This window comes from Notechis scutatus, chromosome 2 (assembly GCF_049901735.1).
Source record: "Notechis scutatus isolate UNSWTSFEM ecotype Mainland chromosome 2, rNotScu1.2, whole genome shotgun sequence".
In the NCBI taxonomy this organism is placed as follows: Eukaryota; Metazoa; Chordata; class Lepidosauria; order Squamata; family Elapidae; genus Notechis; species Notechis scutatus.
In genome coordinates, this window is record NC_142010.1 from 60,636,839 (window position 1) to 60,662,443 (window position 25,605).

Below are 25,605 nucleotides of genomic sequence, written 5' to 3' on the forward strand. Positions count from 1 at the left end.
AGTCTATTTGCTATCCCTTTGAGGTCAAGCTATATTTGCTTTTTTTCAAGATGCTTTATATTTCACTTTTAAAAGTGGGAATGGTGACTTGTGTTTTTTGATAAAATAAAAGTGCTTATTTTATATAAAATAAAATTTAAAAGAATAACCATTTGTACTTTTAGTGTCAGTATTTTGTCCTTATTATACCACTACCACCTGTTTTATCTGATGGAGCAGCACAGATCACATTTGCTACATGGGCAACAATAGTATAAGACTAATAAAACTGTAGAGATTGCATGCTTCACAGTTATGGCCCAGGACACTTATCTGTACAGACTGCTTCCTAGAGAAAAAAGAACTTCCCACCCTCCCCTCATACTGTTTTTTTTTTTCTTATTTTAGTCATTAATCTTTCTCTCCATCTTAGAACTACATAGGATGAGCCTCATTTTTATGTTCTTGCAAATAAATATATAATATATAATATATAATATTATTATATATATAATATTATATATATAATATTATATATATATATATATATATATATATATATATATATATATATATATATATATATATATATATATATATATATATATATATATGGATCTTTGGTTATTCGGGTTTTCTCCCGCGTAAGATTGGAAGTATCTAGGCAACGAGAACCTCAGAAAACATATATATATATGGCCTTCAGCTTTGTTCGGGTATTTTCCCACGTCATAGTAGTGGTGCTTTTAAAAGTTGTAGCAACGTTTCAGCAGAATCTCATCTGCCATCATCAGGCTTCTGTATTGTGTCTGTCTGTGAGTCAGACTTTTACAGTGGTTTCAGATTTAAATTTGGGGCAGCTATTGCTGTGCCAGAATGGTTTTTTCTTCATCCTGATTGGTTGGGAGTCTTGGTCTGTGTTTATTGGTCTCGGAGTTTGCTGTGTTCTGCTTGATTGGTGTCTCTAATATCTTCTGTTTGTTTTTGGCTCTTTTGTATCTTGGTTGGCTGGCAGCATTGTGTTGCTTTATTGGAGGCCTTTAGTGCAGCTTGGCTTCGGTAAATGGACGGCTATCATTAGTTAGGAAGCTGGGTTTCATCTGGGTGCCTGGTTGGGATGTGTTTGAGCTGGAAGTATCAGGGGGATCTGTTTGTGCCCAGGTGTTTGCCTGGCTTGTGGTGTGGAGATTTTTTTGTTTGTGAGTGCAGGCTTCCAAATGATTGACAGCCTGGTGGAATCATCTCTTCTATTCATGCTTTCTGGTCTTTTTTCAATCTCTATGGCTTCTCTGATGATTCTGTGGTTAGGGTTTTCTATAGTGGCTAGGGTTTTGGTGCCATTGAAGTTGATGCTATGACCTGTGGCTTCCATGTGTTGGACTAGTGAGGAAGTGTGTTCCAGCTTTTTGACTGCATTTTTGTGTTCATCCAGGCGGGTGCTTATTCTTCTATAGAATATGACGGGGAAAATACCGAACAAAGCTGAAGGCCATACATGTAAGTACCCGCGAAAACTTAAGAATATATATATATATATATATATATATATGGATCTTTGGTTATTCGGTTTTCTCCGCGTAAGATTGGAAGTATCTAGGCAACGTTTCGATGAAGTCTCATTCATCATCCTCAGGCTTCTGTCTTCAGCTCTGTGCTTCTCAGAGTGATGTGAGCTTGCTATATATATATTTTCGTGGATTTTCACGGGTACAGGTATGTAGGTCTAGGTGTGTTCGGGTCTTTTCCCATGTAAGATTAAGAGTATCTTGGCGACGTTTCGGCAAGGTCCCACTCGCCATCCTCAGGCTGGTACTTTCGGCTTCGTGCCAGTGCAAGCAGTGTGTGATCGGAGCTGCCGTCTCTCTATAAATACTGGTGGTGGGGCTGGTGTGCTGGGCTGGTTGAGTTTTCCTGAGTTTTCTGATGTGATCTTGGACCCAGGCCCAAGCCCATCCTATAAACGAAGGACAACCACCATCCAGAAAACAGACCACGGCTGCTTCGCCAGCTGTCGCACCCCCTGACCCCAAAACCAAACAAGATGACACACGCCAAGAACACAGACCCAGACCCCAAACTCAAAGCCAGACTAAAACCCAGAATGCTACATCACAGCCACCCGCTCAGGATATCACATCTGAAAACTCAGGAAATTACACCACAAGAACTTAAGAAGTTGCAACACAGCAAATGACCCAGGATATCACAGCACAAGACCAAGGATACCACAGCAATAAATTTCACCAGGTCATCACACAACCCATTACCCAAGCCGTTACTACACAGGAGGTTAATGGAAAAGAGATCAAAACACAAACGACCCAGGAGATTACAACGCAGGACCCAGGATACCACAACAAAAGAACTCGCAAGCCCATCACACAACCCATTACCCAAGCCGTTAAAACACGAGAGGCTAATGGAAAAAAGATCACTACAAAACTAACGACCCAGGAGATTACAGCACAAGATCCAGGATATCTCCACAACAAAACTCACAAGGCAATCACACAGCCCATGATACCAACATCAACTCCATCAACCAATCAAGAGGCAGCAGCGCAGCCAACCAGTTCAGCACACCAGCCCCCACCACCAGTATTTATAGAGACGGCAGCTCCAATCACACACTGCTTGCACTGGCACGAAGCCGAAAGTACCAGCCTGAGGATGGCGAGTGGGACCTCACCGAAACGTCGCCAAGGTACTCTTAATCTTACATGGGAAAAGACCTGAACACACCTAGACCTACATACATACATACACACATACATACATATAGAATTTATATCGCTGCCTATTCGCCCATGGCAACTCGAGGTAGCTTACAGAATGTAAAACCATATTTTAAAAAAACAATAAAAAACTAACAAAAAGAATCAAATAAATTAATAAAGTAAAGTAGAACAAAATCTGGGGGAAAAAAATTACCCCCCCCCAACTCTCACCTCCTCCCCCACCCTGACGACAGCAGAGCACACAAGCCATCTCACTCTGGGTTCCCCAGCTGAGCACACATGCTCCATCCCGCTCTGGGTTCCACAGGCCCACTGGCAGAACCAGGTCTTCAGTGCCTTCCAGAAGAGTATTAGAAGGGGGGGCATTCTAATCTCTGGGGGAATGATGTTCCAGAGGGAGGGAGCCACCACGGAAAAGGTCCTTCTTCTGGGTCTCACCAGGTGTATCTCCCTCAGGGATGGGACCGGCAGCATTTCCTGCCTCCCTGCTCTGATGGGTTTAGATGTGACCGGCAAGAGATAACCTGGTCCCAAGCCATGAAGGGCTTTAAAGGGGACAACCAGCACCTGGAAGCAAATTGGCAACCAATGCAGCTTCTGAAGGAGAGGTGAAACATGTGCACACTGGGGTCTGCACAAAACCATGTGGGCCGCAGCATTTGTTTCCGAATGTTCAAGGGCAGCCCCATGTAGAGCGCGTTGCAATAATCAAGACGGGAAGTGACTAGGGCATGAGTGACTGTGAGTAGAGACTGTTTAATTGCTATTAAAATAACACTATCATCATCCAACTGTGTGTTGTCACCGGGAGGGGGGGCTTATTTTTCACCTTTCGTCCACTGTGTTTTATTATTTGTAAGCCGCCTAGAGTCTTATATAGCCACCTACTCAACTGTGAGCAAGTAGGCAGCTATATACATTTTATAATAAATAAATAAAATTAAGGACCCATACTATGTGGTAGGAAAGTTGCCTGTTTCCCTATTTTAAGTCCTACATTAACTTTAAAATGCAAAACTTTTCTTGCTGCTATTTTAAGTCAACTATTGAAAAATTACTTTTACACTGCAACGTAGAGACAATAATTTGCAAGAAGTAGAGATAACAAAATGACTTTAACAAAAACCACTTTTTATAGTCAATACCTGAGAATCAGAATGTGCTTCAAACTGGCCATATCCCCCTACAGTCTGGTCAAAGGTATACATCAGACGGAGATCTTCTTCATGCAGTTCATGCCCTTCTACAACAATTGTGCCTAATTCATTTAAACAGGAGAATTCTGTATTGTATGTTAAAACATGACCATTCAATTTCAAAATAATCTTTAATTATTTTCCCTTTCATTTGAAAGATAAACATGCGTATCAATATGACTTTGTATTTATCCCTCCAATAAACTGTTCACGTTTTTCATCCAAATACTTTGTACATTACATTAGACATCGTTTATCTGAAATGGCATAGAGTTTCCTGTTTGAGTAGGGGAGTTGGACTAGAAGACCTCCAAGGTCCCTTCCAACTCTGTCATTCTCTTATTCTGTATTTAAGCTTACATTTATGACGCAGCCCTATCCCATTACACCTAAATTCTTTTTAACAGTGCCTGCTAAACTCAGCATGCTTTTGCACTCCCATGATTGGACATTTCTATTTTGTGCATGTCTCCTTTCAGAAGTGCATTTGATAAAAGTACTAACAATTTGCAGGCTCTCTCTATTCATTTTTTAAAATTAAGACTCTTTACCACTTCTGTTTTTAGCAGTCAGGGATAACAAATTTATGGGCGTTTTTAAGCTGAAACCCTGAGGCTTGGATAGATTTGTTTAAAGATCCAGAGATCCAAGAAATAGAACCTATGGGTTTTGGTATCCTGAATGCTACAATGTACATTTGCATAGCCTCTCCAGCCTGATGCCTTAATTAACTATGTCAAGCCCTGAAAGTGTGCATTATATAAAATAAAATTGTAAAATAAAAATCTTATAAAAATACAAAAAAGAATACAAAAACAAATTCTACTCTGTCAATTTAAATAATCCCCTGACATTTTCTGGGTTTCAATGATTACTTTAACTGTTTCCCTGTTTGCAATTATTTTCCAATACATTTATAATTTATAAATATTTGATGTTTGTTTATTTATGAGTTTTGGAGGCTGCCTGACTCCAGAATGACTTTGGATGGGTTACAAACACAATCCTTGTAACATAAAATACAAATGACAAGTGTCCTACTCCAAGAAGAGTAGCCAAGTTGTTATATAGAAAGGAATATTGTAGCTTTTAAATACCCCCAATCTATTAGTAGGTTATAATATATTCCAGAAGCTAAATGGGTTGGTTTGCAATCCAAACATATCACAGAGTTATAACAATGCTGAATGGTTACCAACCTGTCTTCTGAAATTCTTCCAGTAGCTCACTTGGCAATTCTTTGATAGCAGCCATTACAGATTTAAAGGCACCTTTAAGTCGCTTCCCAAGCACCATATGATCAGGTTCTGCTCTCAATCGGATTCCATACTTATCTTTATCAGTCGATAAAGTTACTTTGCGGACATTAAGTTCCTTCAAATTTAATAACATACACATACCCCCCAAGGAAATAAAAAGAACAAAGAAGAATACATTATTATGATTTTCAAATTACAACAGATGTTTTTGTCACACAACTTTTTTTTTGCCACAGTTGTTAAGTGAATCATTGCAGTTGTTAAATTATTAACACAGTTGTTAAGTGAATCTGGCTTCCTTATTGATTTTGCTCAGAAGGTCACAAAAGGTGATGATCACATGACCCCGGGATACTGCAACCATCATAAATATGAACAAGTTACTAAGCATCCTAACGTGAATCACATGACCATGGGGAAGCTGGGTTAGTGTGAAAAATGGTCATAAAGCACTTTTTTCAATGTCATTGTCACTTCAAATGGTCACTAAGCAAACTGTTGTTAAATCAAGGAATATATATATACACTGCTCAAAAAAATAAAGGGAACACTTAAACAACACAATGTAACTCCAAGTCAATCACACTTCTGTGAAATCAAACTGTCCACTTAGGTAGCAACACTGATTGACAATCAATGTCACATGCTGTTGTGCAAATGGAATAGACAACAGGTGGAAAGCATAGGCAGTTAGCAAGACATCCCCAATAAAGGAGTGGTTCTGCAGGTGGTGACCACAGACCACTTCTCAGTTCCTATGCTTTCTGGCTGATGGTTTGGTCACTTTTGAATGCTGGCGGTGCTTTCACTCTAGTGGTAGCATGAGACGGAGTCTATAACCCACACAAGTGGCCCAGGATGGCACATCAATACGAGCTATGGCAAGAAGGCTTGCTGTGTCTGTCAGCATAGTGTCCAGAGCATGGAGGCACTACCAGGAGACAGGCTAGTACATCAGGAGACATGGAGGAGGCCATAGGAGGGCAACAACCCAGCATCAGGACCGCTACCTCCGCCTTTGTGCAAGGAGGGACAGGAGGAGCACTGCCAGAGCCCTGCAAAATGACCTCCAGCGGGCCACAAATGTGCATGTGGCTGCTCAAACGGTCAGAAACAGACTCCATGAGGGTGGTATGAGGGTCTGACGTCCACAGGTGGGGGTTGTGCTTACAGCCCAACACTGTGCAGGATGTTTGGCATTTGCCAGAGAACACCAAGATTGGCAAATTCGCCACTGGCACCCTGTGCTCTTCACAGATGAAAGCAGGTTCACACTGAGCACGTGACAGATGTGACAGGGTCTGGAGACGCCGTGGAGTACGTTCTGCTACCTGCAACATCCTCCAGCATGACCGTTTTGGCAGTGGGTCAGTAATGGTGTGGGGTGGCATTTCTTTAGGGGGCTGCACAGCCCTCCATGTGCTCGCCAGAGGTAGCCTGACTGCCATTAGGTACCGAGATGAAATCCTCAGACCCCTTGTGAGACCATATGCTGGTGCGGTTGGCCCTGGGTTCCTCCTAATTCACGACAATGCTAGACCTCATGTGGCTGGAGTGTGTCAGCAGTTCCTGCAAGACGAAGGCATTGATGCTATGGACTGGCCCGCCCGTTCCCCAGACCTGAATCCAATTGAGAACATCTGGGACATGATGTCTCGCTCCATCCACCAACGCCACGTTGCACCACAGACTGTCCAGGAGTTGGGGGATGCTTTAGTCCAGGTGTGGGAGGAGATCCCTCAGGAGACCATCCGCCACCTCATCAGGAGCATGCCCAGGCATTGTAGGGAGGTCATACAAGCACGTGGAGGCCACACACACTACTGAGCCTCATTTTGACTTGTTTTAAGGACATTACATCAAAGTTGGATCAGCCTGTAGTGTTGTTTTCCACTTTAATTTTGAGTGTAACTCCAAATCCAGATCTCCATGGGTTGCTAAATTTGATTTCCATTGATAATTTTTGTGTGATTTTGTTGTCATCACATTCAACTATGTAATGAACAAAGTATTTAATAAGAATATTTCATTCATTCAGATCTAGGATGTCTTATTTTTGTGTTTCCTTTATTTTTTTGAGCAGTGTATAGATATTCATATTCATAGATTTTCACGGGTACAGGTATGCAGGTCTTTTCCCGTGTAAGATTGAGAGTATCTTGGCAATGTTTCAACAAGGTCCCACTTGCCATCTTCAGGCTGGTGCTTTCGGCTTCGTGCTTGTATGAGCAAAGCGTGATCTGAGCTGCCGTCTCTCTATAAATACTGGTGGGGAGGTTGGCTGTTTTGTTATTTCTTGATTGGTTGATGGAATTGATGTTTGCAGATTGGCTGGCTTTTTCGTAAGAACATGTGTGGCTGAGGTATTGGTTGTGTGTCTATCAGCCTCCTGTGTTGTAACGACCTGGGTAAAAAGCTGTGTGATGACCTTCTGAGTTCTATTGTTGTGACATCCTGGGTCTTGTGCTGTAATCTCCTGGGTTGTTGGCTGTGTTGTAACATCCTGAGGTTTTGTGGTGTAACCTCCTGAGTTTCGTGATATAATATCCTGAGCGGGTGGCTGTGATGTGATGTTCCGGGTTTTGGTTTGGCTCCAAGTTTGAGGCCTGGCTATGTGTTCATGGCGTGTGTCAGTTTGCTTGGTTTGGGGGTTGGGGTGTGTGGCAGCTGGTGATGCAGCCGTGGTCTGGTTTCTGGACAGTGGTTGCCTTTCGTCTATGGGATGGGTTTGGGTTTGAGTCTGGTGAGGGAGATTGGTGGTGGTGTCATGTGTTGTTTTGGGTCCGGTGTTGGTTTTCGTGGCTGGAACTTGTTTGTTGATAAGAGCTAGTTTCCAGATTTCTGGTAGGTGGGAGGTATCATCCCGTTTATTCATGTTATGGGGCTGTTTCTCTATTTCGATGGCTTCCCTGATTATTCTCTTGTTGAAGTGTTTCTATATAGAGACAGCAGTATTTATAGAGAGATGGCAGCTCTGATCACACTTTGCTCACACAAGCATGAAGCCAAAAGCACCAGCCTGAAGATGGCGAGTGGGACCTCGTCGAAACGTCACCAAGATACTCTCAATCTTACACGGGAAAAGGCACGAACACGCCAAGACCTGCATACCTGTACTCATGAAAATCTACAAAAACAAATGTGTGTGTGTGTTTTCTTAAGTTTTTGCAGGTATTTATATGTATGGTATTCAGTTTTGTTCGGGTATTTTCCCACGTCATTATACTTATGCTTTTAAAGTTGTAGCAACGTTTCGGCAGAATCTCATCTGCCATCATCAGGCTTCTGACTCACAGACGAACACTGTACAGAAGTCTGATGATGGCAGATGAGATTCTGCTGAAACGTTGCTACAACTTTAAAAGCACAACTATAATGACATGGGAAAATACCTGAACAAAGCTGAATAACATACATACATACATACATACATACATACATACATACATACATACATACATGTTGTGGCCCCAATTCCCAAGCCTATGCTGTCAGAGGAAGAAGACCTGGAAGATGAGGAGGAGGAACTGGGAATGCCTTCCTCCCCAGGACCTTCCTCTCTGGCAATGCCTTCCTCCCTGATAATGCCTCAGGTTTCATCAGACAACCGAGGAACAGCCTGAGATTAATCAGGAGGAAGGCATATCGGAGCAGCCCTTGACAGGGAGTAAAGAGGAAGAGTGTTGGCTTGATCCTAAGCAGCGTCGTAGGGAGAAACGTGAGCAGCAACGTAGGAGGCGTGAGAGGGTCAGAGAGTGAGCTGAGTCATTGAGCCACACCCCACAGGGGATAAAAGTAGGTGTGTTTTCGGCTTGAACTTTGTACGGGACAAAGTTTAATCTTACTTCAGATTTTCTTCATGAATTATTTTTGTGGACTGTCTTGTAATTTTCTGTGAGTAGATTTTTATTTGTTTTCAGTTCAGACTTGGCAGGCAGAGCGTGTTGGAATGCCAAGGATATTATCAGTTCCAAAGAATTAACTCTGTGAAGTCTGAGCCAACTTGCCTGCCTGTGTTTGTGTGAGTTTGTATTCTTTCATCTTTTGGGAAAAAGAAGGAAAGTGAGACAGAACACACACACACACACACACACACACACGAAAATGTCCTTAAATGAAAAGACATAGAAAGAATATGAAGATATTATTTGAAAAATAAACAACAGCACATGTAGCTAATCTGTCCCTTTAAATTTCTGTAGAACTTCTGAAATCTACATTATATTGGAAAAATTCTGACACAATATTCATGATCCGTATTTATACATTGTAAGGACATGCATGCTTCAAAAAATAATTTGAAGAAGAACATTCTAAGTTAGGTTCATGTTATACTATATTTCTAGCCAACACTGTTAATTGCTCCTCAATCAAGATTTGACATTCTCCTTTTGTTTTCAAACAAAGTCAGGTTACAGTTGATTGGATATATTCCTCCTTTTGATCCAGCAAACTTTACATCACATAAGATTTGCCATTTTGGACATGATATATACATTTAGATAATTCTTTAATTATCATGTACCTAGTTAAAACTGGACTTTTAACATCATATGCAACATGGACAAAGCATTTAACAGTCACTGAATAATTACAATAATACCATTGCTATTTTTGCATGTGAACTATCCTTATCACCTTCTGAGGTTTTTGATGTGGCAAATTTGAACAGAGATGATAGAGTTTTTAATATATTTGTTCATCTTACCTCAAGTATATACTTTTCCAAGGACTTGATGTCTTCCAGTGCTTGAGAATCCTGATGGATGATCACCACTTCTTTCAGTGGATACTAAAATCAAATTCAAGAACTTTAGTCCCAAAAAAGAAAATTGAGGAGCATTGCAAAATTCCATGTTGTCTATTTAATGTCTATATAATCCTCTTTCTGGAGCTCATTGGCTTACTTCTGAAAATAGAGAACTTCTTACCTTTACTGGAATGGTTTTCCTATCTCTGATTACACGTCCCAACTCAATAACAGACTGCATCCGAGAAACAGCACTTTCTATATTTTTGTCGATCAGATCTTCCCTAGATTGAAAGAGCAAACAATTTTTTATCTCAATGTATGCAGTTCCAGAAACCAAGAATACATAGGATTAAAATAGTACAAACAGACTGAAAAAAGGACTTGACAGATTTTGGGATAGGATTGATTTAGTTTTTACTTTTGGTATTTCCTCTTTTCAGCTATGCAAGATTGCCTATATTATTACTACAACTGTTAATCTAGTGTCTTTAACAATGATCTATTTCAAAATAATTAAAAGGCCTCAAAGTTTCTTTCAGATTATCAATGACAAATGCACAGAATTCTGACAGTACAGAATGAATGCAAGTTAAACACAAAACTAAGTTGATAATTACACAGTTGCTCACCTAACTTGAGGAAGCATGAGGTAGTGAATGCTATCGGTATTCTTCTCCTGAACACAAGCAGGATGAATAAGAGTCTTCAAATTCTGGTACATTAGTTCGGTAATAAACGGAGTATAAGGTGCCTGAAATGACAATATGGTCATAACTCACATTATGCTGCATGTTCTAAATTCTTGATTGATTATAAATTTTACTGAGAAGGTTACTGAATCTCATCTATGTCATTTCTACACTGAATACTAACGGAATTTATACAATGAAAAGACAATTGTGCCAGCAATCAAAATTGCACTTTATTCATCTGTTTTCCTCTAACAGAAATTGTAAGACAGATGGAGCTATATTACATTATCTTTTTTCCATCCAGTGGCTGGACTCCAAGTTTCAGTATAACATAAAGCAATCTAATGAACATGAGAATACAAAATGTTATAGCTTATCAGATAGTACCTGGTTCTCTATAACTGCTCTATGAGCAATCATTCTGAGAAATCAGTAAGAACAGGGTGTGCCTTAATTCTATTTTGTATCAGATAAGATATATTAGAGCAGGGCCCCGGCCGGGACCGGTCCGGTGTAACGTCCCACCGTTTAATGTTGGAGAGCTTCAGCTTTCGGGTGGAAAGCTGCGGGCTTTCATAAGCTGGCGCCCAGGGCGGCGCCAAAAAGGTGGGTCCGGGTAAAGGGTGGGGATCACGTATTGAGACTGGTCCTAACCTCCAGTTATGTTAGCCACATATCGCCTGCAGGGCCTTTTCCTAACAAGATGTCCAGAGCTACTCCACACTTACACACACATAGTTACATTCCCACTAAAAGGGAAGAGAAAATAACAGTAAAACCTTTCCCTCTCAGGAATCTTTTGCACAAATGCCATTTCTCCTGTGGCCATCAGAAATACGAATGCAATTTGTTCTTGTTCTTCAATGAGTTCTGACATAACCATTATTTTTCCTTCCTTTCCTTTCCTTGTCCTTTCCTTGCTATTCAGTTTCCTTTTAGCATAGCTTATTTGGATTGTAGTATAGAAGTTCTGCATTCAATTGTTACCAGTCACTGTGTTTAAATAGAACTCAATTTTAAGAAAAGGCTACATTAACAACAAACTGGGAGTCGAATGTGACTGAAGAATACTGCAAATGCAATTATTAGCTTTAGAATGATCTATATTGAATGTTGGCCTGACTACAAAGGGAAATTATTACAATGCTCTGGTTAGGAAGAGTGCGATTTTTATAAAAAAAAATTCTTAAAAAAATGAATTTGGTCATATAACCATAAACTATACTCCATCAGAATATATATAGCTTTGGCTACAACCTTCTTTTATCTAAGCTAATATTAGAATTAGATTATAATATATTCTCACCATAAGTCTGCACATGGAGTAGAGGACGCTGAATAAGGTTTCTAAGGCCATAATGCAGTCTTCTGTTCCATTCTCACCCTTCCCATTTATAGACAAAAGAGTAATTAGACATTTTTATTTTTGATTTGTTCACATATTTTAAGCAAAATAGCAATCAGGTTTGAATAAAATATTCCCATCAAAATTTTAAGCCACTTGGATTTATTATTTCTCTAAATACAGCAACATATAAGCAACTCAAATAAATAAATGTCATGAATATATACATTGGAAAAATAATAATTTACCTTTAACCTCCTTCGATTCATTCTGACATACCAGTTGGTTAGAATGTCTACAAATTTAACCAGTCGAGGAACTACTGTGTACAGTCTGTAGGCTAAAAATTAAAGGGAAAAATGTGTAATCTTTTTTTTTTCATTTCAGTCTCTTTTTCTCATAGAATGATTTCATTAATACTGCAACAATTTTGTGGCAAAAATAAAATAAAATAGAGGAAGTAATTTTTTTTAAATTTAACTTTGCAAAATCCAATACCAATCCCAGTTTCAAACTTGCATTAATAATCATTGTTGATATGGTTATATACCCAAAACTATTTTTTGCTTAAGATTAGTGACAGAAGAATAGGAATTAAAATTACACTGAACAGGAATATGGGGATTCCTTTATAGGGCACAATTTCCGTAAACTCAGCAGTCTCTGAGAAAATACCGCCCGGAAATTTCTGCCAAATCCAAAGCATTTGCATTTTCTTTATTGATGTCTATGTTGCAATGAAGGGATACTCACAGATACACACACACATAAGCACATACACAAACCACTGTTAAGAGTTTTAATCAGTAATACTTTTGTGATTAAGCAAAAGGCAGAAATAATTATTCCAGCAGCAAATCACATTTTGGGGTGGATTTCTACTTTCTGCTTATTACTGATATGATAAATATATGTGAAAGGTATTTTATTTTAGCAGTGATGGCCATTTCTTTATTGTTTATTTTATCACTATATTTGTTCAGTTTCCAATGAACACACAAGGCAACTAACATTTAAAAATAAATATATTAAACAAAAGATAAAAGAAAAAACTAGACCTATTAAAATGTGGCATTTTGAGAGGAAGGGGGGAAGTGGCAGCAATGAAAATGATGCATTTTTGTACCATCATTTCCTTTCTCCACCCTCTGGACTAGATGCACGCAGAGGAAAACAACATCTAAGCTGCTAAACAGAACTGGGTTGTGACCATTATGGCAGCAAAAGAGTTTTTTTTTAAAGCAACAGATACATAAAGTATGTCAGTAACTGGCAGAGCAACTCTCTATAACAGTGATAATTTCCTCCACCACCACCACCCCCAAAAAAAAACTGCACAAAAAGCTGGTCAATTTCATTCAGCATTCAACAAACTTGTATAATCTTATGTCTAACCAGGCTGAGCATACATACGTATCACAAGGCTAATTTGATGCTGAAACATTGATAAAATGTACGCACCAGCCATCTCAGCCCTGAAGAATTGAATCAGTGATTGTGTGAAGGAAAAGATCCATTTATCCATGATGTTGTTGCTTTCTTTAATTGTATTCTCGTTGTAAAGGAATTCCTTCCCATCTTTCTATGGACATAGATAAAAAATAAATAAAATAAGGAATATAGTTTTGTTGCATGGAAAATGTTCTTAATTAGAACTTTTGGGGGTTTAGGCAAGAGTTGAAATCTGGAACAGATTTTTGCAACAAATATACATAAAAACATGGCTCCCAATTATTGCAACTCATGTAGAGCCAGTAATAAATTTCATTGTTCTTAGGACAAGTTCTTCTATATGCAAACAACTGCAGATATCCTGGATATGTGAGAATAAAAGGTATCCCTTGAATGCCATTCAAAAGCCCTGTTTATCTTAACTATACCATCATGCATACCATGCTAAGAAAATAAAAATTTTCAATATGGTACCATCAGTTGAAATAGTTTGGCAAGGATATCATATTAGTTTCAATTACATTAATAAGTCTAGAGACCTTTAAAACTATTTTATAAGAAATAGATGCTTTCAAGGTTCTCATTTAAGGACCTTTTATCTGGACTTCACTCTAATTATAATATTTATTCATAAATAAATAATTATATTGGCATAATTGCCAAAGCACATCACTTATAAAAATACATTTTCTAGGCAATGAGCACAAGTATAATGAGACTAATATTTTAGTACCAAAATGCAGTCCAGTGATTTAATAAAAGAAAAAAAAATATTAGGGCAAACTGAGTTACTGTGTTGTGAGCAGTGCCTGGGGAGACTCAGAAATAGCTGATTAATTATAAAACTTTGAAGATCTGCCTGTAAAGGTGACTGCTAAAAAAAGTAAAGCAATTTTGTTTTTTTACTTTTTGAAATCTTCTGCCTTTATTGCAAGGTCTCTAAAGTTATTTTGAAACCTGAGATATTATAAGAGGTGTATAATTACAAGCTCCTCAAATGATCAATTTTCCACAAGCAATATTTGAAAGTATATCTGTGGTAAAGCTTTTCCTACCAAATAACCATCTGTTAGTTTCTCTGCACAATGACTTTTCTGAAATGCAATAGTAGCTGAGAGCACAGATTAAATTTTGTGACAGGCACAAAACATTCATTACATCAGGAATCATCAATGAAGTTATCAAATACAGTGAGAGTGAAGCCAATATTGCATTACATTCTGATAAACAGTTGTTGTTGTTCTGCTACTGCTGCTGCTGTTGCTATTAAATTCCAAGGATTGATCCCAGAGTCAGAGGACATATGCCTATGATAGTGGTGGGATAGGAGGCAATTTGCCATTTACACATCTTGTTGGTTTCTCATGGTGACAGTGGTTTTCCTTTGTGATAGATTTTTAAAAATAAATTCATCTCACTGGTTACAACAAAAGATATAAAGCTATGTTAATTCAAAGATGGCAAAATTATCAATTAAGGACTTTGATAAGAACAGAAAGGGGTTTGGATTCAGTATATAAACAAAAATTTTCGCCATCAGAATTTGGATCATGAAGTTTCAGAAACTTCTTGTATTTAACCAATCTAGGACACAGATAAGTTTAAATTTAAATCCTACAATACTTTATTATATCTGTGCATAAGGTTACAGCAATTATTCCAAAGCCATGTTCTCAAGCAACCCAATGAACTACTTTTAAATCCAAAGTACTATTTTTGATTCCCTGCTCTCAAGGGTGCTTCTATTATTTAGATCAGGGGTCCCCAACCACGTCCGGGACGGTCCGTCCGGAACAACTCCTACCGGGCAGCGGCTTGCTGGCGCCGCCATCTTTTTCATGAAAAAGTGCTTCCGGTGAGCTTTTCCGGGTAGAAAGCTCACCAGAAGCACGTTCATCAAAAGATGGCGCGCCCAGCTGATGCTGGTACCGGGCGCGGCGCCCAGCTGATGCCGGTACCGGGCGCGGCGCGCTGATGCCGGTACCGGGCGCGGCGTCAAAAAGGTTGGGGATCACTGATTTAGATCATTGCAATGTATGCTTTCAGAGAAGTCATTTTGGTGATTAAAAAAAATATGTAACATAATATTGGATTATAAACTCACTTCAGAACTACCTTGCTTAGCAATGGAAATATTAGGTCCAATTGTGATTGTAAGTCAAGGACTACCTTTAAATGGTCTAAAAAACAAGTCTTATTAGGAATAATAAAAGAGGTGGGCATTCTTAAGAAAAGACTAAAAGAAGATTAGGTGGTTGTCTATAAAAATCTAAAAAAGGGATTCCATGCAAGGGAAAGAGGGACTTAAATATCTGTTAAACTGACAGCAGGGCAAGAACCATCACATTAAAATAAAAATAAAAATCAGTATTATAGAATATCAGATGATCTTGTAACTCCCACTTCTGGAGGCTCTCAACTGGATATTGGTTGGCTATATGAATTTTGTGGATTCCTGCACAGAAAGATAAAGCCAGGTATGGTAGCACCTATTACAACTAACATATTTTCATTATGTCCAGGTAACAAATAAGCTTTCATGAGCTGCATCTCACGTCATCAGATGCATAGATACACTCTTAACTTGTCTTTCCTCCTACTATTCCATGAAGAAAGTAATGGATTAGGTGATTTTTCAGGATCCTCAAACTCATAATTCAGCGATTCTATAATTCTTTACTGGTTTTTCATCTTCTAACTAGCCTTCATTCTTATTTAATTTATGTTCCTGGCCCAGAATTCTTCTTAGATATAAAAGTGACATTGGGGACTGGTGCTTTGCTCTCTTAACTTCTCATTACCTTTTTTTATCAGATATATTTGAAAATTTGCACAAGTAGTCTGCTATGTTCCAACAGAGATGCCCACAGCTACCACTATGAGGAACTCAGCATTATATTAGATGTTTAAAACAGAACAGAATATTAAAAGCAATAGTCCCAGATCCAAGTATATAACGTTACTTTTACAGCTGTGTGGATCTATATGTAGATCTCCATACATTATGTCTGATATTTTAATCATTGTGACAATAGTTCCAACAAGAGCAACTACATTTCCATTTAATTTTAAAACTGCACTGATGCATATGGAGTGTAGTTTGATAAAAAAATAAGTCAAGAAAACTGCCCAAAGTCTGTGGGAGCCAAGGAGCATATCAATTGAATAACAATAATATAAATAGAAACCATTAAAAAAAGAAAGCAGATCGTATTTAAAATTGCTGTTTAATAATGGCAGAAACAGCCCCCAATGTGCATTTCTTGACAACATTTGAAAGTTTTATACCTTAAGTTGCAGAATGACAACATTCTGAATCAGAAAGCGATAGGCATTATACCAGGGGAGGAAGACATCTTTCAGCACATCTCTTACACCTTCCTCCTTGAATCTTAGGTTTTCTGCTCTTACCACTGGAGAATTAATAAGGTACAACCTATAGCGGCAAATAGAAATGTAGATAAACCTGTTTCTGCTTTCGAATGTTCAGCAGCCACTTTAAACATGTGTACTTTTAACATTCTGACAATTCTTTAACTCATACCCAGGAAAGATGGGTTGGTGTTGCTTAGCAACTTTGGTAACATGCAATGTTCCCTATTAAAACAGCAGTCTTAATCAATGGTGTTAATCTAATTGCAAGCCTTCCCCACACAAAACTTAGCTACATAAAAATTTATTAGCATTTATAGAACAGCCTAATAGACTTAGGATATTTTATTGATTGCAATCTTTATTTTATCTGCTGAATGCAACTTTACAAACACATTTGAAAAGACTTTGTTCTCAGCTCAATTTCATTCATTTCATTCTTTTCAAGTATTTTTTTTTCATGTTTTCAGGCAATAGCTTTCCCCAACTTGATTTTTTCCAAGCACACTCCCAGAATTTCCAGCTAACATAATTATGCAAAGATTACCATGAAGACAAATTTTAGCTAAGATTCTAACAAAACAAACCTAAAATGTTCTTAAGAGCTGATTAACATACCACTGATTCAGAAGATGTACAATAAACTTACTAGCTGTGTTCACATGATACAGCTGACAGTTACCCTGTGTCCAGTTACTTGATTCATGGTGGTGCACCAACAGCATGTAATGCATAATCCTCAAGTTAACTATATGTATTTTGTTTCAATTTTCTACTGCTGTAAACTTATATTTTTAAAATATAAAGAACTTTCCATTATTACCAGCCAAAATGGCTGATAGCTATCCCAATACATCTTGAGGGCATCAAAGACTCACAGAAATTAATGAGAATAGGAAGAGAACACCAACATGTTCATACCTCAGCGCATCAGCTCCATAAGAGTTGACAATTTTTGTTGGATCTGGGTAATTCTTCTTTCGTTTGCTCATCTTTTGCCCATCACTAGGAGGGATTAAACATAGAAAATATAACAAAACACACCTTTTTGGCAGTTTTCACATTAATTCAACTCCCCATGAGAAATCTGTTCAACATTTAGCAAAAGACAAGCAGCATCTATATTTTAAAACGCTGATAATGTGCTGCAAAATACAGATGGGAAAAAAAAATAACCATTACTTTGGCAATCCGCATTTAATAGTTCTTAACTTATGGTTAAGACTCATTACCCTTTTTTTTTTTCAGTTTATTTTACCCCTCTGAAATTAATAGTTGAACTTGAATCCTTTCTGAAGGAACTGTTACTTCATTTTAAGGAGCTCAATGAATACATACTTTATGATTCCCACCCTCTTGAACTTCTGCAAGAGCCTGAAGACCTGGATCTCCCAATTTGGCTTGGGGCCCCAAGGGGGGGGTACCACACTGGAGATGATCAATTAATAGCAGTTCCCCACCTTACCCCTCTCCTGGTACATTCTGCTCCTTTTGCACCTATTCATAATACTATTATTTTTTAGTTTTAGTTATAATTTGTATTTTCATTACAAATTTATTGGTCTTTATTGGACTTTTGTGTATGTATTTATGATTTTAGTTTGATGTTGTAAGTTGCTCAGAATCGCCTTGAGATGGGCAGAAACAAATTTAATAAATAATAATAATGACACCAAGGATTACCCATCAAAAAAAAATTTCAATACAGGCAGCAGAAATGTAATAAGGAATAAAATATTATTATACTTGCCTGGCAAGAACTAGGCCATTTACAATTACATTTTTGAAAGGAGGCTTTCCAAAGAGAGCGGATGATAACACCAGCAAAGTGTAAAACCTGGGGGGGAAATGATACTTAGCTGAATCTAGGCCAGTTGTTGTTAAAATAATATACTTACATTTTAGTAAACTTACAATTTTTAATTAAACCAAGACAATTCTTTATAGTACATTCAAACCATGGAGATATTAAGAACTCTCTATTTCCCAAAATTATATTCTGCTTACAGAAACACCTGGAAAATATGAACTTGAATTATTATCTTCCAAATATTGGCTTCCAATATACGTGTCTGAAACATTTGTAGTTATGTGTTCACTATAAATAATATTTACATATTTAAACCATTGTATTTTACCCATCTTGTGTGATACAGGAAGCTTGTCTGCCCTCTGGATTGATATTCACTTAGAGATCCAGATGGCTTCATCCTGATGCCACTGATACTATGCAGGAAGCTAGTAAAACCTTAACTACCATATTCTCCTATCTCTGGGGACAAAATGAAGTTAAGCCTGTTTAATTTCTTTTTGGTTTGGGGGCCATTCACAATTCTTTCTTTTTTATTTTATACTTTTTAATTTTAAACTGCCCAGAATTATTGGGAGTCAGACAGCAATTGTAAATAATCCTTACCCGTCATAATACCATGACTGATGTAGGCTGTCCTACTTTGGCTCAGAAAGAAGATGTTTTTTTAAAGAAACAAATTAGTGGGAAATGCAAATGATCTGAATAATGGTGCCCATGTAACCAGCCAACTTGCGGTGGGTAAAATTAATTATTGTTGCTTGCCTAGTTAAATTTAACCTTTATAATATCTGGGTATGGTTTCTCTTTTTATTTTCAATACTTGTTTTCTTATCTCTTTCCCTCCCCTCAACTTCAATTTTATTTTCCTCTTTTTTCTATCAGCGTATCTGACCCATCATGTTTTCCTTTTCTTCTCTTTTCCGGTTTCTGTTGGGAGAAGTTTTTTTAATAGTAGTTTTAAATGAGACAAGGTTGATAAAGCCAAATGGGAAACCAATTCATTGTACATATTTTATTTTACAAGCAATTAATATTGATACATAATACAATTAATTTATTTATTATTTTTGTCCTATCTTTGTGCCTTTTGGATACTGTGGTTTCAGGCAGATATATCTGTACATGTTCAAAATACTATTATCTACATATTTACAAGTGTGTTACAAAAGCACATTCACTAGGGCAAAATGCTAAGGATTGCTTTCAGTTGGAATTTGTTAAGTTAAAAACAATATGTAGGATTTTGGTTTGTGTACGTGGTTGATCACACAATCAAACGTTCAAACTGGATTTTACATTTTTATTCATTTTTACTTAGTCCTTCATAAGAATCTGGGAAAGGTAGATGTTGTGTGATTGGTGTTAAATATATTGTTGCAAGATGTTCAGCTACAAAGCTGCTTTTTTGCAATTAACTGGTGAGTTTGGCAATGCAGATGGTGTTTAAGCCACAGATGTTTTGACATTATTATTTATACTTCCTTTTGAAAGTACTGTCTCAGTTTCAGGATTTTCCTTTTAGATAAAAAGCAGTGCTATTTTAAGATAAGAATTCTCAGCACTCGACTACATTTTTAAGTCTTGCATGGAATAAATAATAAAACTGTTACCATCCTCTGGTTTGATCAATGCCTTCAGCTATGAAATCAGCAGGAAAAGCATCTTCAAATTCTCTCTTATTCTCAAACGGATAATGGACTTGGGCATAAGGCATACTTCCACTTTCAAACCAGCAGTCAAACACTTCTGAAACACGATGTAAGACACCTTTGCCACAGCATGAAGGGATAGTTATGTGATCAACACTAAAGAGAAAAAAAATCCAGTAACTGATACTGAATATTTATTTCAGAAGTAGTAATGTAGCCCACATTAAAGCTTTCTCATAATATTTTCCCTAGTGTACAGACACCATCAGTTTTGGTGATTTTATCATTTCAATTAACACAGATATTGTATTATTCATACTGTTGATGTTTGTTTTTGCAGAAAACTGCTGTGAATCAATTTATTAAAATCTGTGTTATTTAATTTTAATAAATAAATAATAGCATGCCAAACCCTAAAGTCAGCCCTAATGCAAGATGGCACTTTTAAAAAGCTGAGTAGTAGAGTTTGTGGGACTCCTTAAGAGGAAAAAGCATCAACTTCCTTAATCAATCAAGGCCAGGCTTGATTGAGGAGAACACTTTTAAGGGCTGCTCCTTGTTTAGTTTACTTTATTGTCATTGCGCCTTTACAATGAAATCAAACACCATCTTTAGTGCACATCATGACCATCTCTAGTTCAAAAAACGGGTTCCCAGGATGAGATGGATCTTTGAGAATGTTCTGAACTTTCTTAAGGCAGCGGGAGCTATAAAGCTCTTCCAAGGAGGGGAGAGGGCAACCAATGATCTTCTGGGCAATGACGTTAATCCTCTGGAGTGCTTTCCTATCTGCCACTGTGCAATTGGCAAACCATACAGAGGTGCAGTAAGTTAAAATACTCTCTATGGTGCAGCTGTAGAAGATCACCAGCAGTTTTTCACTCAGTTGTTGTTTTCTGAGAAGCCTCAGGTAGTATAATCTCTGCTGGTCTCTTTTGACCAGTGCTGCAATGTGAGCACCCCAGGTCAGGTCCTCTTTTATGGTAACACCCAGAAACTTAAAATTGGCCACTTGCTCTACTCAGTCTCCATTGATAAGCAGGGGCTGGATGTCTGATCTGTTCCTTCTACAATCCACTATAAGCTCCTTGGTCTTATTGGTGTTGAGGACCAAGTTATTGTCTCCACACCACGAAAGCAACCGGTCCATCTCATCTCGATAGGCAGACTCATCTCCCCCGAGATGAGTCCTACCCCTTATCAGAAACAATTCTCCCATTTCCTGATCTATATTGTGCTAGCTTCAAGTTCTTAGTTCTTTTTGACTTTCTGAGCTGTGGGTTTATCCCCAGCTTTCAACCCTTAGATTACATGCCATTTCAATTTCTGAAATTTCAGGTTTGCAAGCTTTATCTCCCACTGTAAATTCACCTGCTCCAGTCTGCAAGGAAAAATTCTCTTAATTTGACTTTTGTTGTATGGATGCCTTAGACTCCTTTACAATCTTCAGCCCGATTGCCATCTCTATTTCACATTGAATTGATCCACTAATAAAGCACTTAAAACCAACACGCCAATTCATTCCTGCTTGTGAGCCTTGAACAGGAATGATAGTTGAAAGATACCATGCTAGCTCATTCATATTAGAAATAAACAATGTTTCTCACTAAATCATCTCTTTTTATATTACATATAAGAACTTCTCCCCTATGCATTCTTATTCAGTTCAACTCAGCCCAGAATCAATCTGCATCTTCCAATAAAAATTATCATAGTGGTCCACCATTGGGATATTATTATACAAGTTGGAATGTTTTTGGGGGGAGGGGTTTCCAGAAAAATAGCCAAAGACTAAAATATTCATTTTTAAGGTGCAATTCTAAGCAATTCTACTTATCTGAGTTCATCTGAAGGTAGCATCTGACTCAATGAAAGTGTCGTAGACTGGCAATGAATTAATCATAGAGGGCAAGAGTTTGGAAGGCCTTTGACAGATGATCTAGTCTCATCCATTGCCCAGTGAAGGAATCCATTAGTGCAGCGGCTAATCACTATATGCAAGCCAATATTGACTCAGCCAAACTGTAGTTCTAAAATAGGAGCAGCCAATCATTTTTCGAAGGACCATATTGTTCTCTCTGAATTGTTGGTAACAAGAATCACATAAGAGGTAAATACAATCACAGGATACAGTTGCCATTGGAATCTATAAACTTACTTTTCCCTATCCCTTATTATCAAATGATCATGGGAGTACGGAAAAAAGCTGCTTCTTTCTCCCATAATGCCGATTTATGGAAAGGGAGACCAAAGCTTTCACTGATACAGATAAAGACTTTTCTTCTATAGTGACAGTAGCAATTCCAACATAGGAAAGACTGTAATTAGCAAGGAGGAAGCAGCGCAATCATAACTGGAGGAAGGGGAAAAGGTTTTAATCTTGCCTGTCTCCCTATGAATTCTTATTTGTACTGAACAAGTGCACGAGGAAGATTTGTTTCAAAAACTTCAAACACTTTCTCCACCAGTACAGCCAAACTGATAAAAACGGATATACCAAGGGTGATTTATACATGATGGTTCCATAATGAAGGTTGGGTTTTTTAAAAATAATGATTCAAAATGGACAAGTGATAATCTTGATGAATCTTTACTTGCCTCTACAATAATCACTAACCTTTCTCTGTGGAGATCAGTGATTTTCACTCCTGACAGTTCTTCCAGTTCTGCTACAGACCCAATACAAACCACCTGTCAACATTCAATACATTTCATATTTATTGATATTTTTTTTAAAAAAATAAACATTTCTCTAAATTTAAAGTAGAAGCAGTGATTGCAAAATAGGAACTGATATCATGGGTTTAACCAGTACGTTTCAAATGTGTGTTTAATTTTAAATGTGAAAACATCATTTTTCAAAATCAAATACTGTAACCTTTTAACAAGGACTACTGTATATAGTCTGCAGTGACAAAGGCTGGCTAAGATATTACACGCAGAAATGTCCTATGGATCCTGTACCTGTTGCAAATGAGCCTATTCTCAGGCAAGACTCAGAAATTAAGTGCCCCAAAAGCTAGCTATGGTAGGGTTGCCTATCTTTATAAAACAATTTAGGCTAATACAAATCAGCAAAAACCTCATATCTGAACATGAGCAAAAAATACAAAGCATATTTATATAAAACATAATATATAAAATATAAGCTATCGAGTTATTTAGTTCATAAGAATGCAAAGTTCATTCTCATATTGCCTTTTCTTGCCTACCTCTTCAAAATCATCACTGACCCACAATGGAATAGGTGTTCCCCAGTAACGATTTCGTGAAATAGCCCAATCCCGTGCATCTCTCAACCAGTTGCCAAACCGCTTCTCTCTCACGAAGTCCGGAACCCTAATCATTTTTAGAAAGATTCTTAATTATGCATTGTTACATGTACACTCTCTATGGCTGACATTTTCTGCTCATTTAACCATAGTTAACTATCAGGAGAAACCTTCTCCCCTACTCCTAATAAAATTTCATCCCAGCAGCCTCAGTCATTACGATTTACATTTCTACCAATCTTGATTCTTGGCACTGGCCCGTAAGGAGCATATTATCCCTCTCTCAGTGCTCTATTTGTTGTTCTTTTACATTTTATTTTTTCACTGGGCCATTCAGTGGTAAGCACTGTATCTATTCAGTGGCCCTATGCAAGATTCTTAATGCATGCTTGAATGTTTATTTTTATCTCCTGAAAGCCCCCATTGTTCAATGGTTAATCAAAGAATATGAGAAAAATATTTAGTTTCCTTGGACAAGAATCAGTCAAAACAGAAATTCATTCCACATTTCACTTTATAAAATAAGGGTTCATATTTAAAAAATGAGATTTCTGACAATATTCATTTTCATGCCCTATGAGAATGTAATTGTCTTCAAAGATTTTAGAATATGAACTTATTAAATTGCATTCTTAATGCTGACCTTAGGAGTATCTTTAAAATCACAAATGGAATAATGAATTAAAATAAAAGAGTAATTGAGCACACTGTTAATGTGAAAAATGAACTTTGCAACCTTGCTATTTCATACAATAGCTTTCTGCTTCAAGATATGGATGGGTGGCATCTTCCTTTTGAATACAGAAAAATATATTCCAATTTAATTTTCTAAGTAGAAATTCAGAAAGGAAACAATATAAGCCAAATTATATATTATTTCATAACATGCTTTGAACATCTGTATTTTTTAAATCAAGCACCAAATACTACACAAAAATATTAAGCAAAATATATAACAATTGCATTCCCTGCTCAAAGAGAAAACTCCTGAACAGCTGCAATATAAAGTATAATATATAGAGAAATTCTCCATAAGTCACTGTAAAGAATAGATTGCTGTTCTCTGATTGATCAATTGATTATGTGTCATCAAGCTATTTTCAACTCCTAGCAACTATATAGGCTGTTCTCTAGAAACAATCAAAAGGGAAAGGATGTTATATGTAACTATTAATATACAAAGACATGCCTGGGCAACATCTCTGCCCCCATCTAACATAATAAAGATACAAAGTCCCACCAGCATTAAAAAAAAATAATAATTCAAATCCACACCATGACATAATTACTACAGCCTTTCCCAGCTAATTATTTTCCAGACTCATTTTGAGCCAGCTGAAGTTTCTAGAGCAGGAGTGTCAAACTCAATTTCATTGACGGCCACATCAGGGTTATGTTTGACCTCCGAGATGGGGGTGGGGGCAGGATGGGCATGGCGAGCTCAACGTCACTCATATCAGGAGAGCCTGTGGTGGCCTGAATGCTCTGCCAGCGAAAATGGGCTCCTAAGTTCCGTTTTTGCCTGTGACTGCAACTCTCTGCCAGTGGAAACAGAGCTCGGGAGGGCCACTTGTGGCCATCACAAGCTTCATTTTCCCTGGCAGAGGCACCGCGAGCCAGTCCTCCTTTGTTTTCAGGGCGACCCCGTGGGCCACGTCCAAGCACCCCGCTGGCTGGCTCCAGCTCCTAGGCCTTGAGTTTGACACCCCTGTTCTAGAGCATTTTCAAAATGCAACTTGTCTCACCTATCCCAAGGGGTTCTCTTAGAACATGGATCTATCTTAAGAGAGCTTTTTAAAAAATCAACTGTGCTTTAAGACATAGGGCTGTATCTTTCAATAGAGTTTGATTATCACTTGGCTGTCATCTAGTCTAACACCAATTTCAAATTACTGATTCATATATCCACTGCCATAGCTAGGCTTAATGAGGAAAAGAAGTACAGCTGGAATCCTACAGCCTGCATGTCACATGTGGTGTGCTGATCTGTGAACGTTGGTTTATACAATTATTAGAGTAACTTCTATTAGTTGGTCTCAGGTGTAATAAAATCACATGGATAATTTGGTTCTTTCCATCTCCTTC

The 25,605-nt window shown here is 37.8% G+C and overlaps 1 protein-coding gene across 3 annotated transcripts in view; it reads right to left on the reverse strand.

Annotated features, from left to right (window-relative positions):
- IARS1 (isoleucyl-tRNA synthetase 1) overlaps positions 1–25,605 on the reverse strand; it is a 79,822-nt gene that overhangs the window by 19,562 nt on the left and 34,655 nt on the right. For all 3 annotated transcript variants that reach the window (XR_015747528.1, XM_087954877.1, XM_087954878.1), the window contains exons 14-27: positions 23,461–23,587; positions 22,866–22,939; positions 20,210–20,404; positions 18,537–18,623; positions 17,708–17,791; positions 16,703–16,850; positions 13,424–13,544; positions 12,211–12,302; positions 11,924–12,001; positions 10,555–10,676; positions 10,104–10,206; positions 9,881–9,964; positions 5,113–5,287; positions 3,863–3,975 (exon numbers count right to left, since the gene is read on the reverse strand). Coding sequence is in view for 2 of the 3 variants with exons in the window: in XM_087954877.1 (XP_087811003.1) it covers positions 3,863–3,975; positions 5,113–5,287; positions 9,881–9,964; positions 10,104–10,206; positions 10,555–10,676; positions 11,924–12,001; positions 12,211–12,302; positions 13,424–13,544; positions 16,703–16,850; positions 17,708–17,791; positions 18,537–18,623; positions 20,210–20,404; positions 22,866–22,939; positions 23,461–23,587 (1,603 nt within the window). In the remaining variant the exon portion in view is untranslated. The remainder of the gene's footprint in view (positions 1–3,862; positions 3,976–5,112; positions 5,288–9,880; positions 9,965–10,103; positions 10,207–10,554; positions 10,677–11,923; positions 12,002–12,210; positions 12,303–13,423; positions 13,545–16,702; positions 16,851–17,707; positions 17,792–18,536; positions 18,624–20,209; positions 20,405–22,865; positions 22,940–23,460; positions 23,588–25,605) is intronic.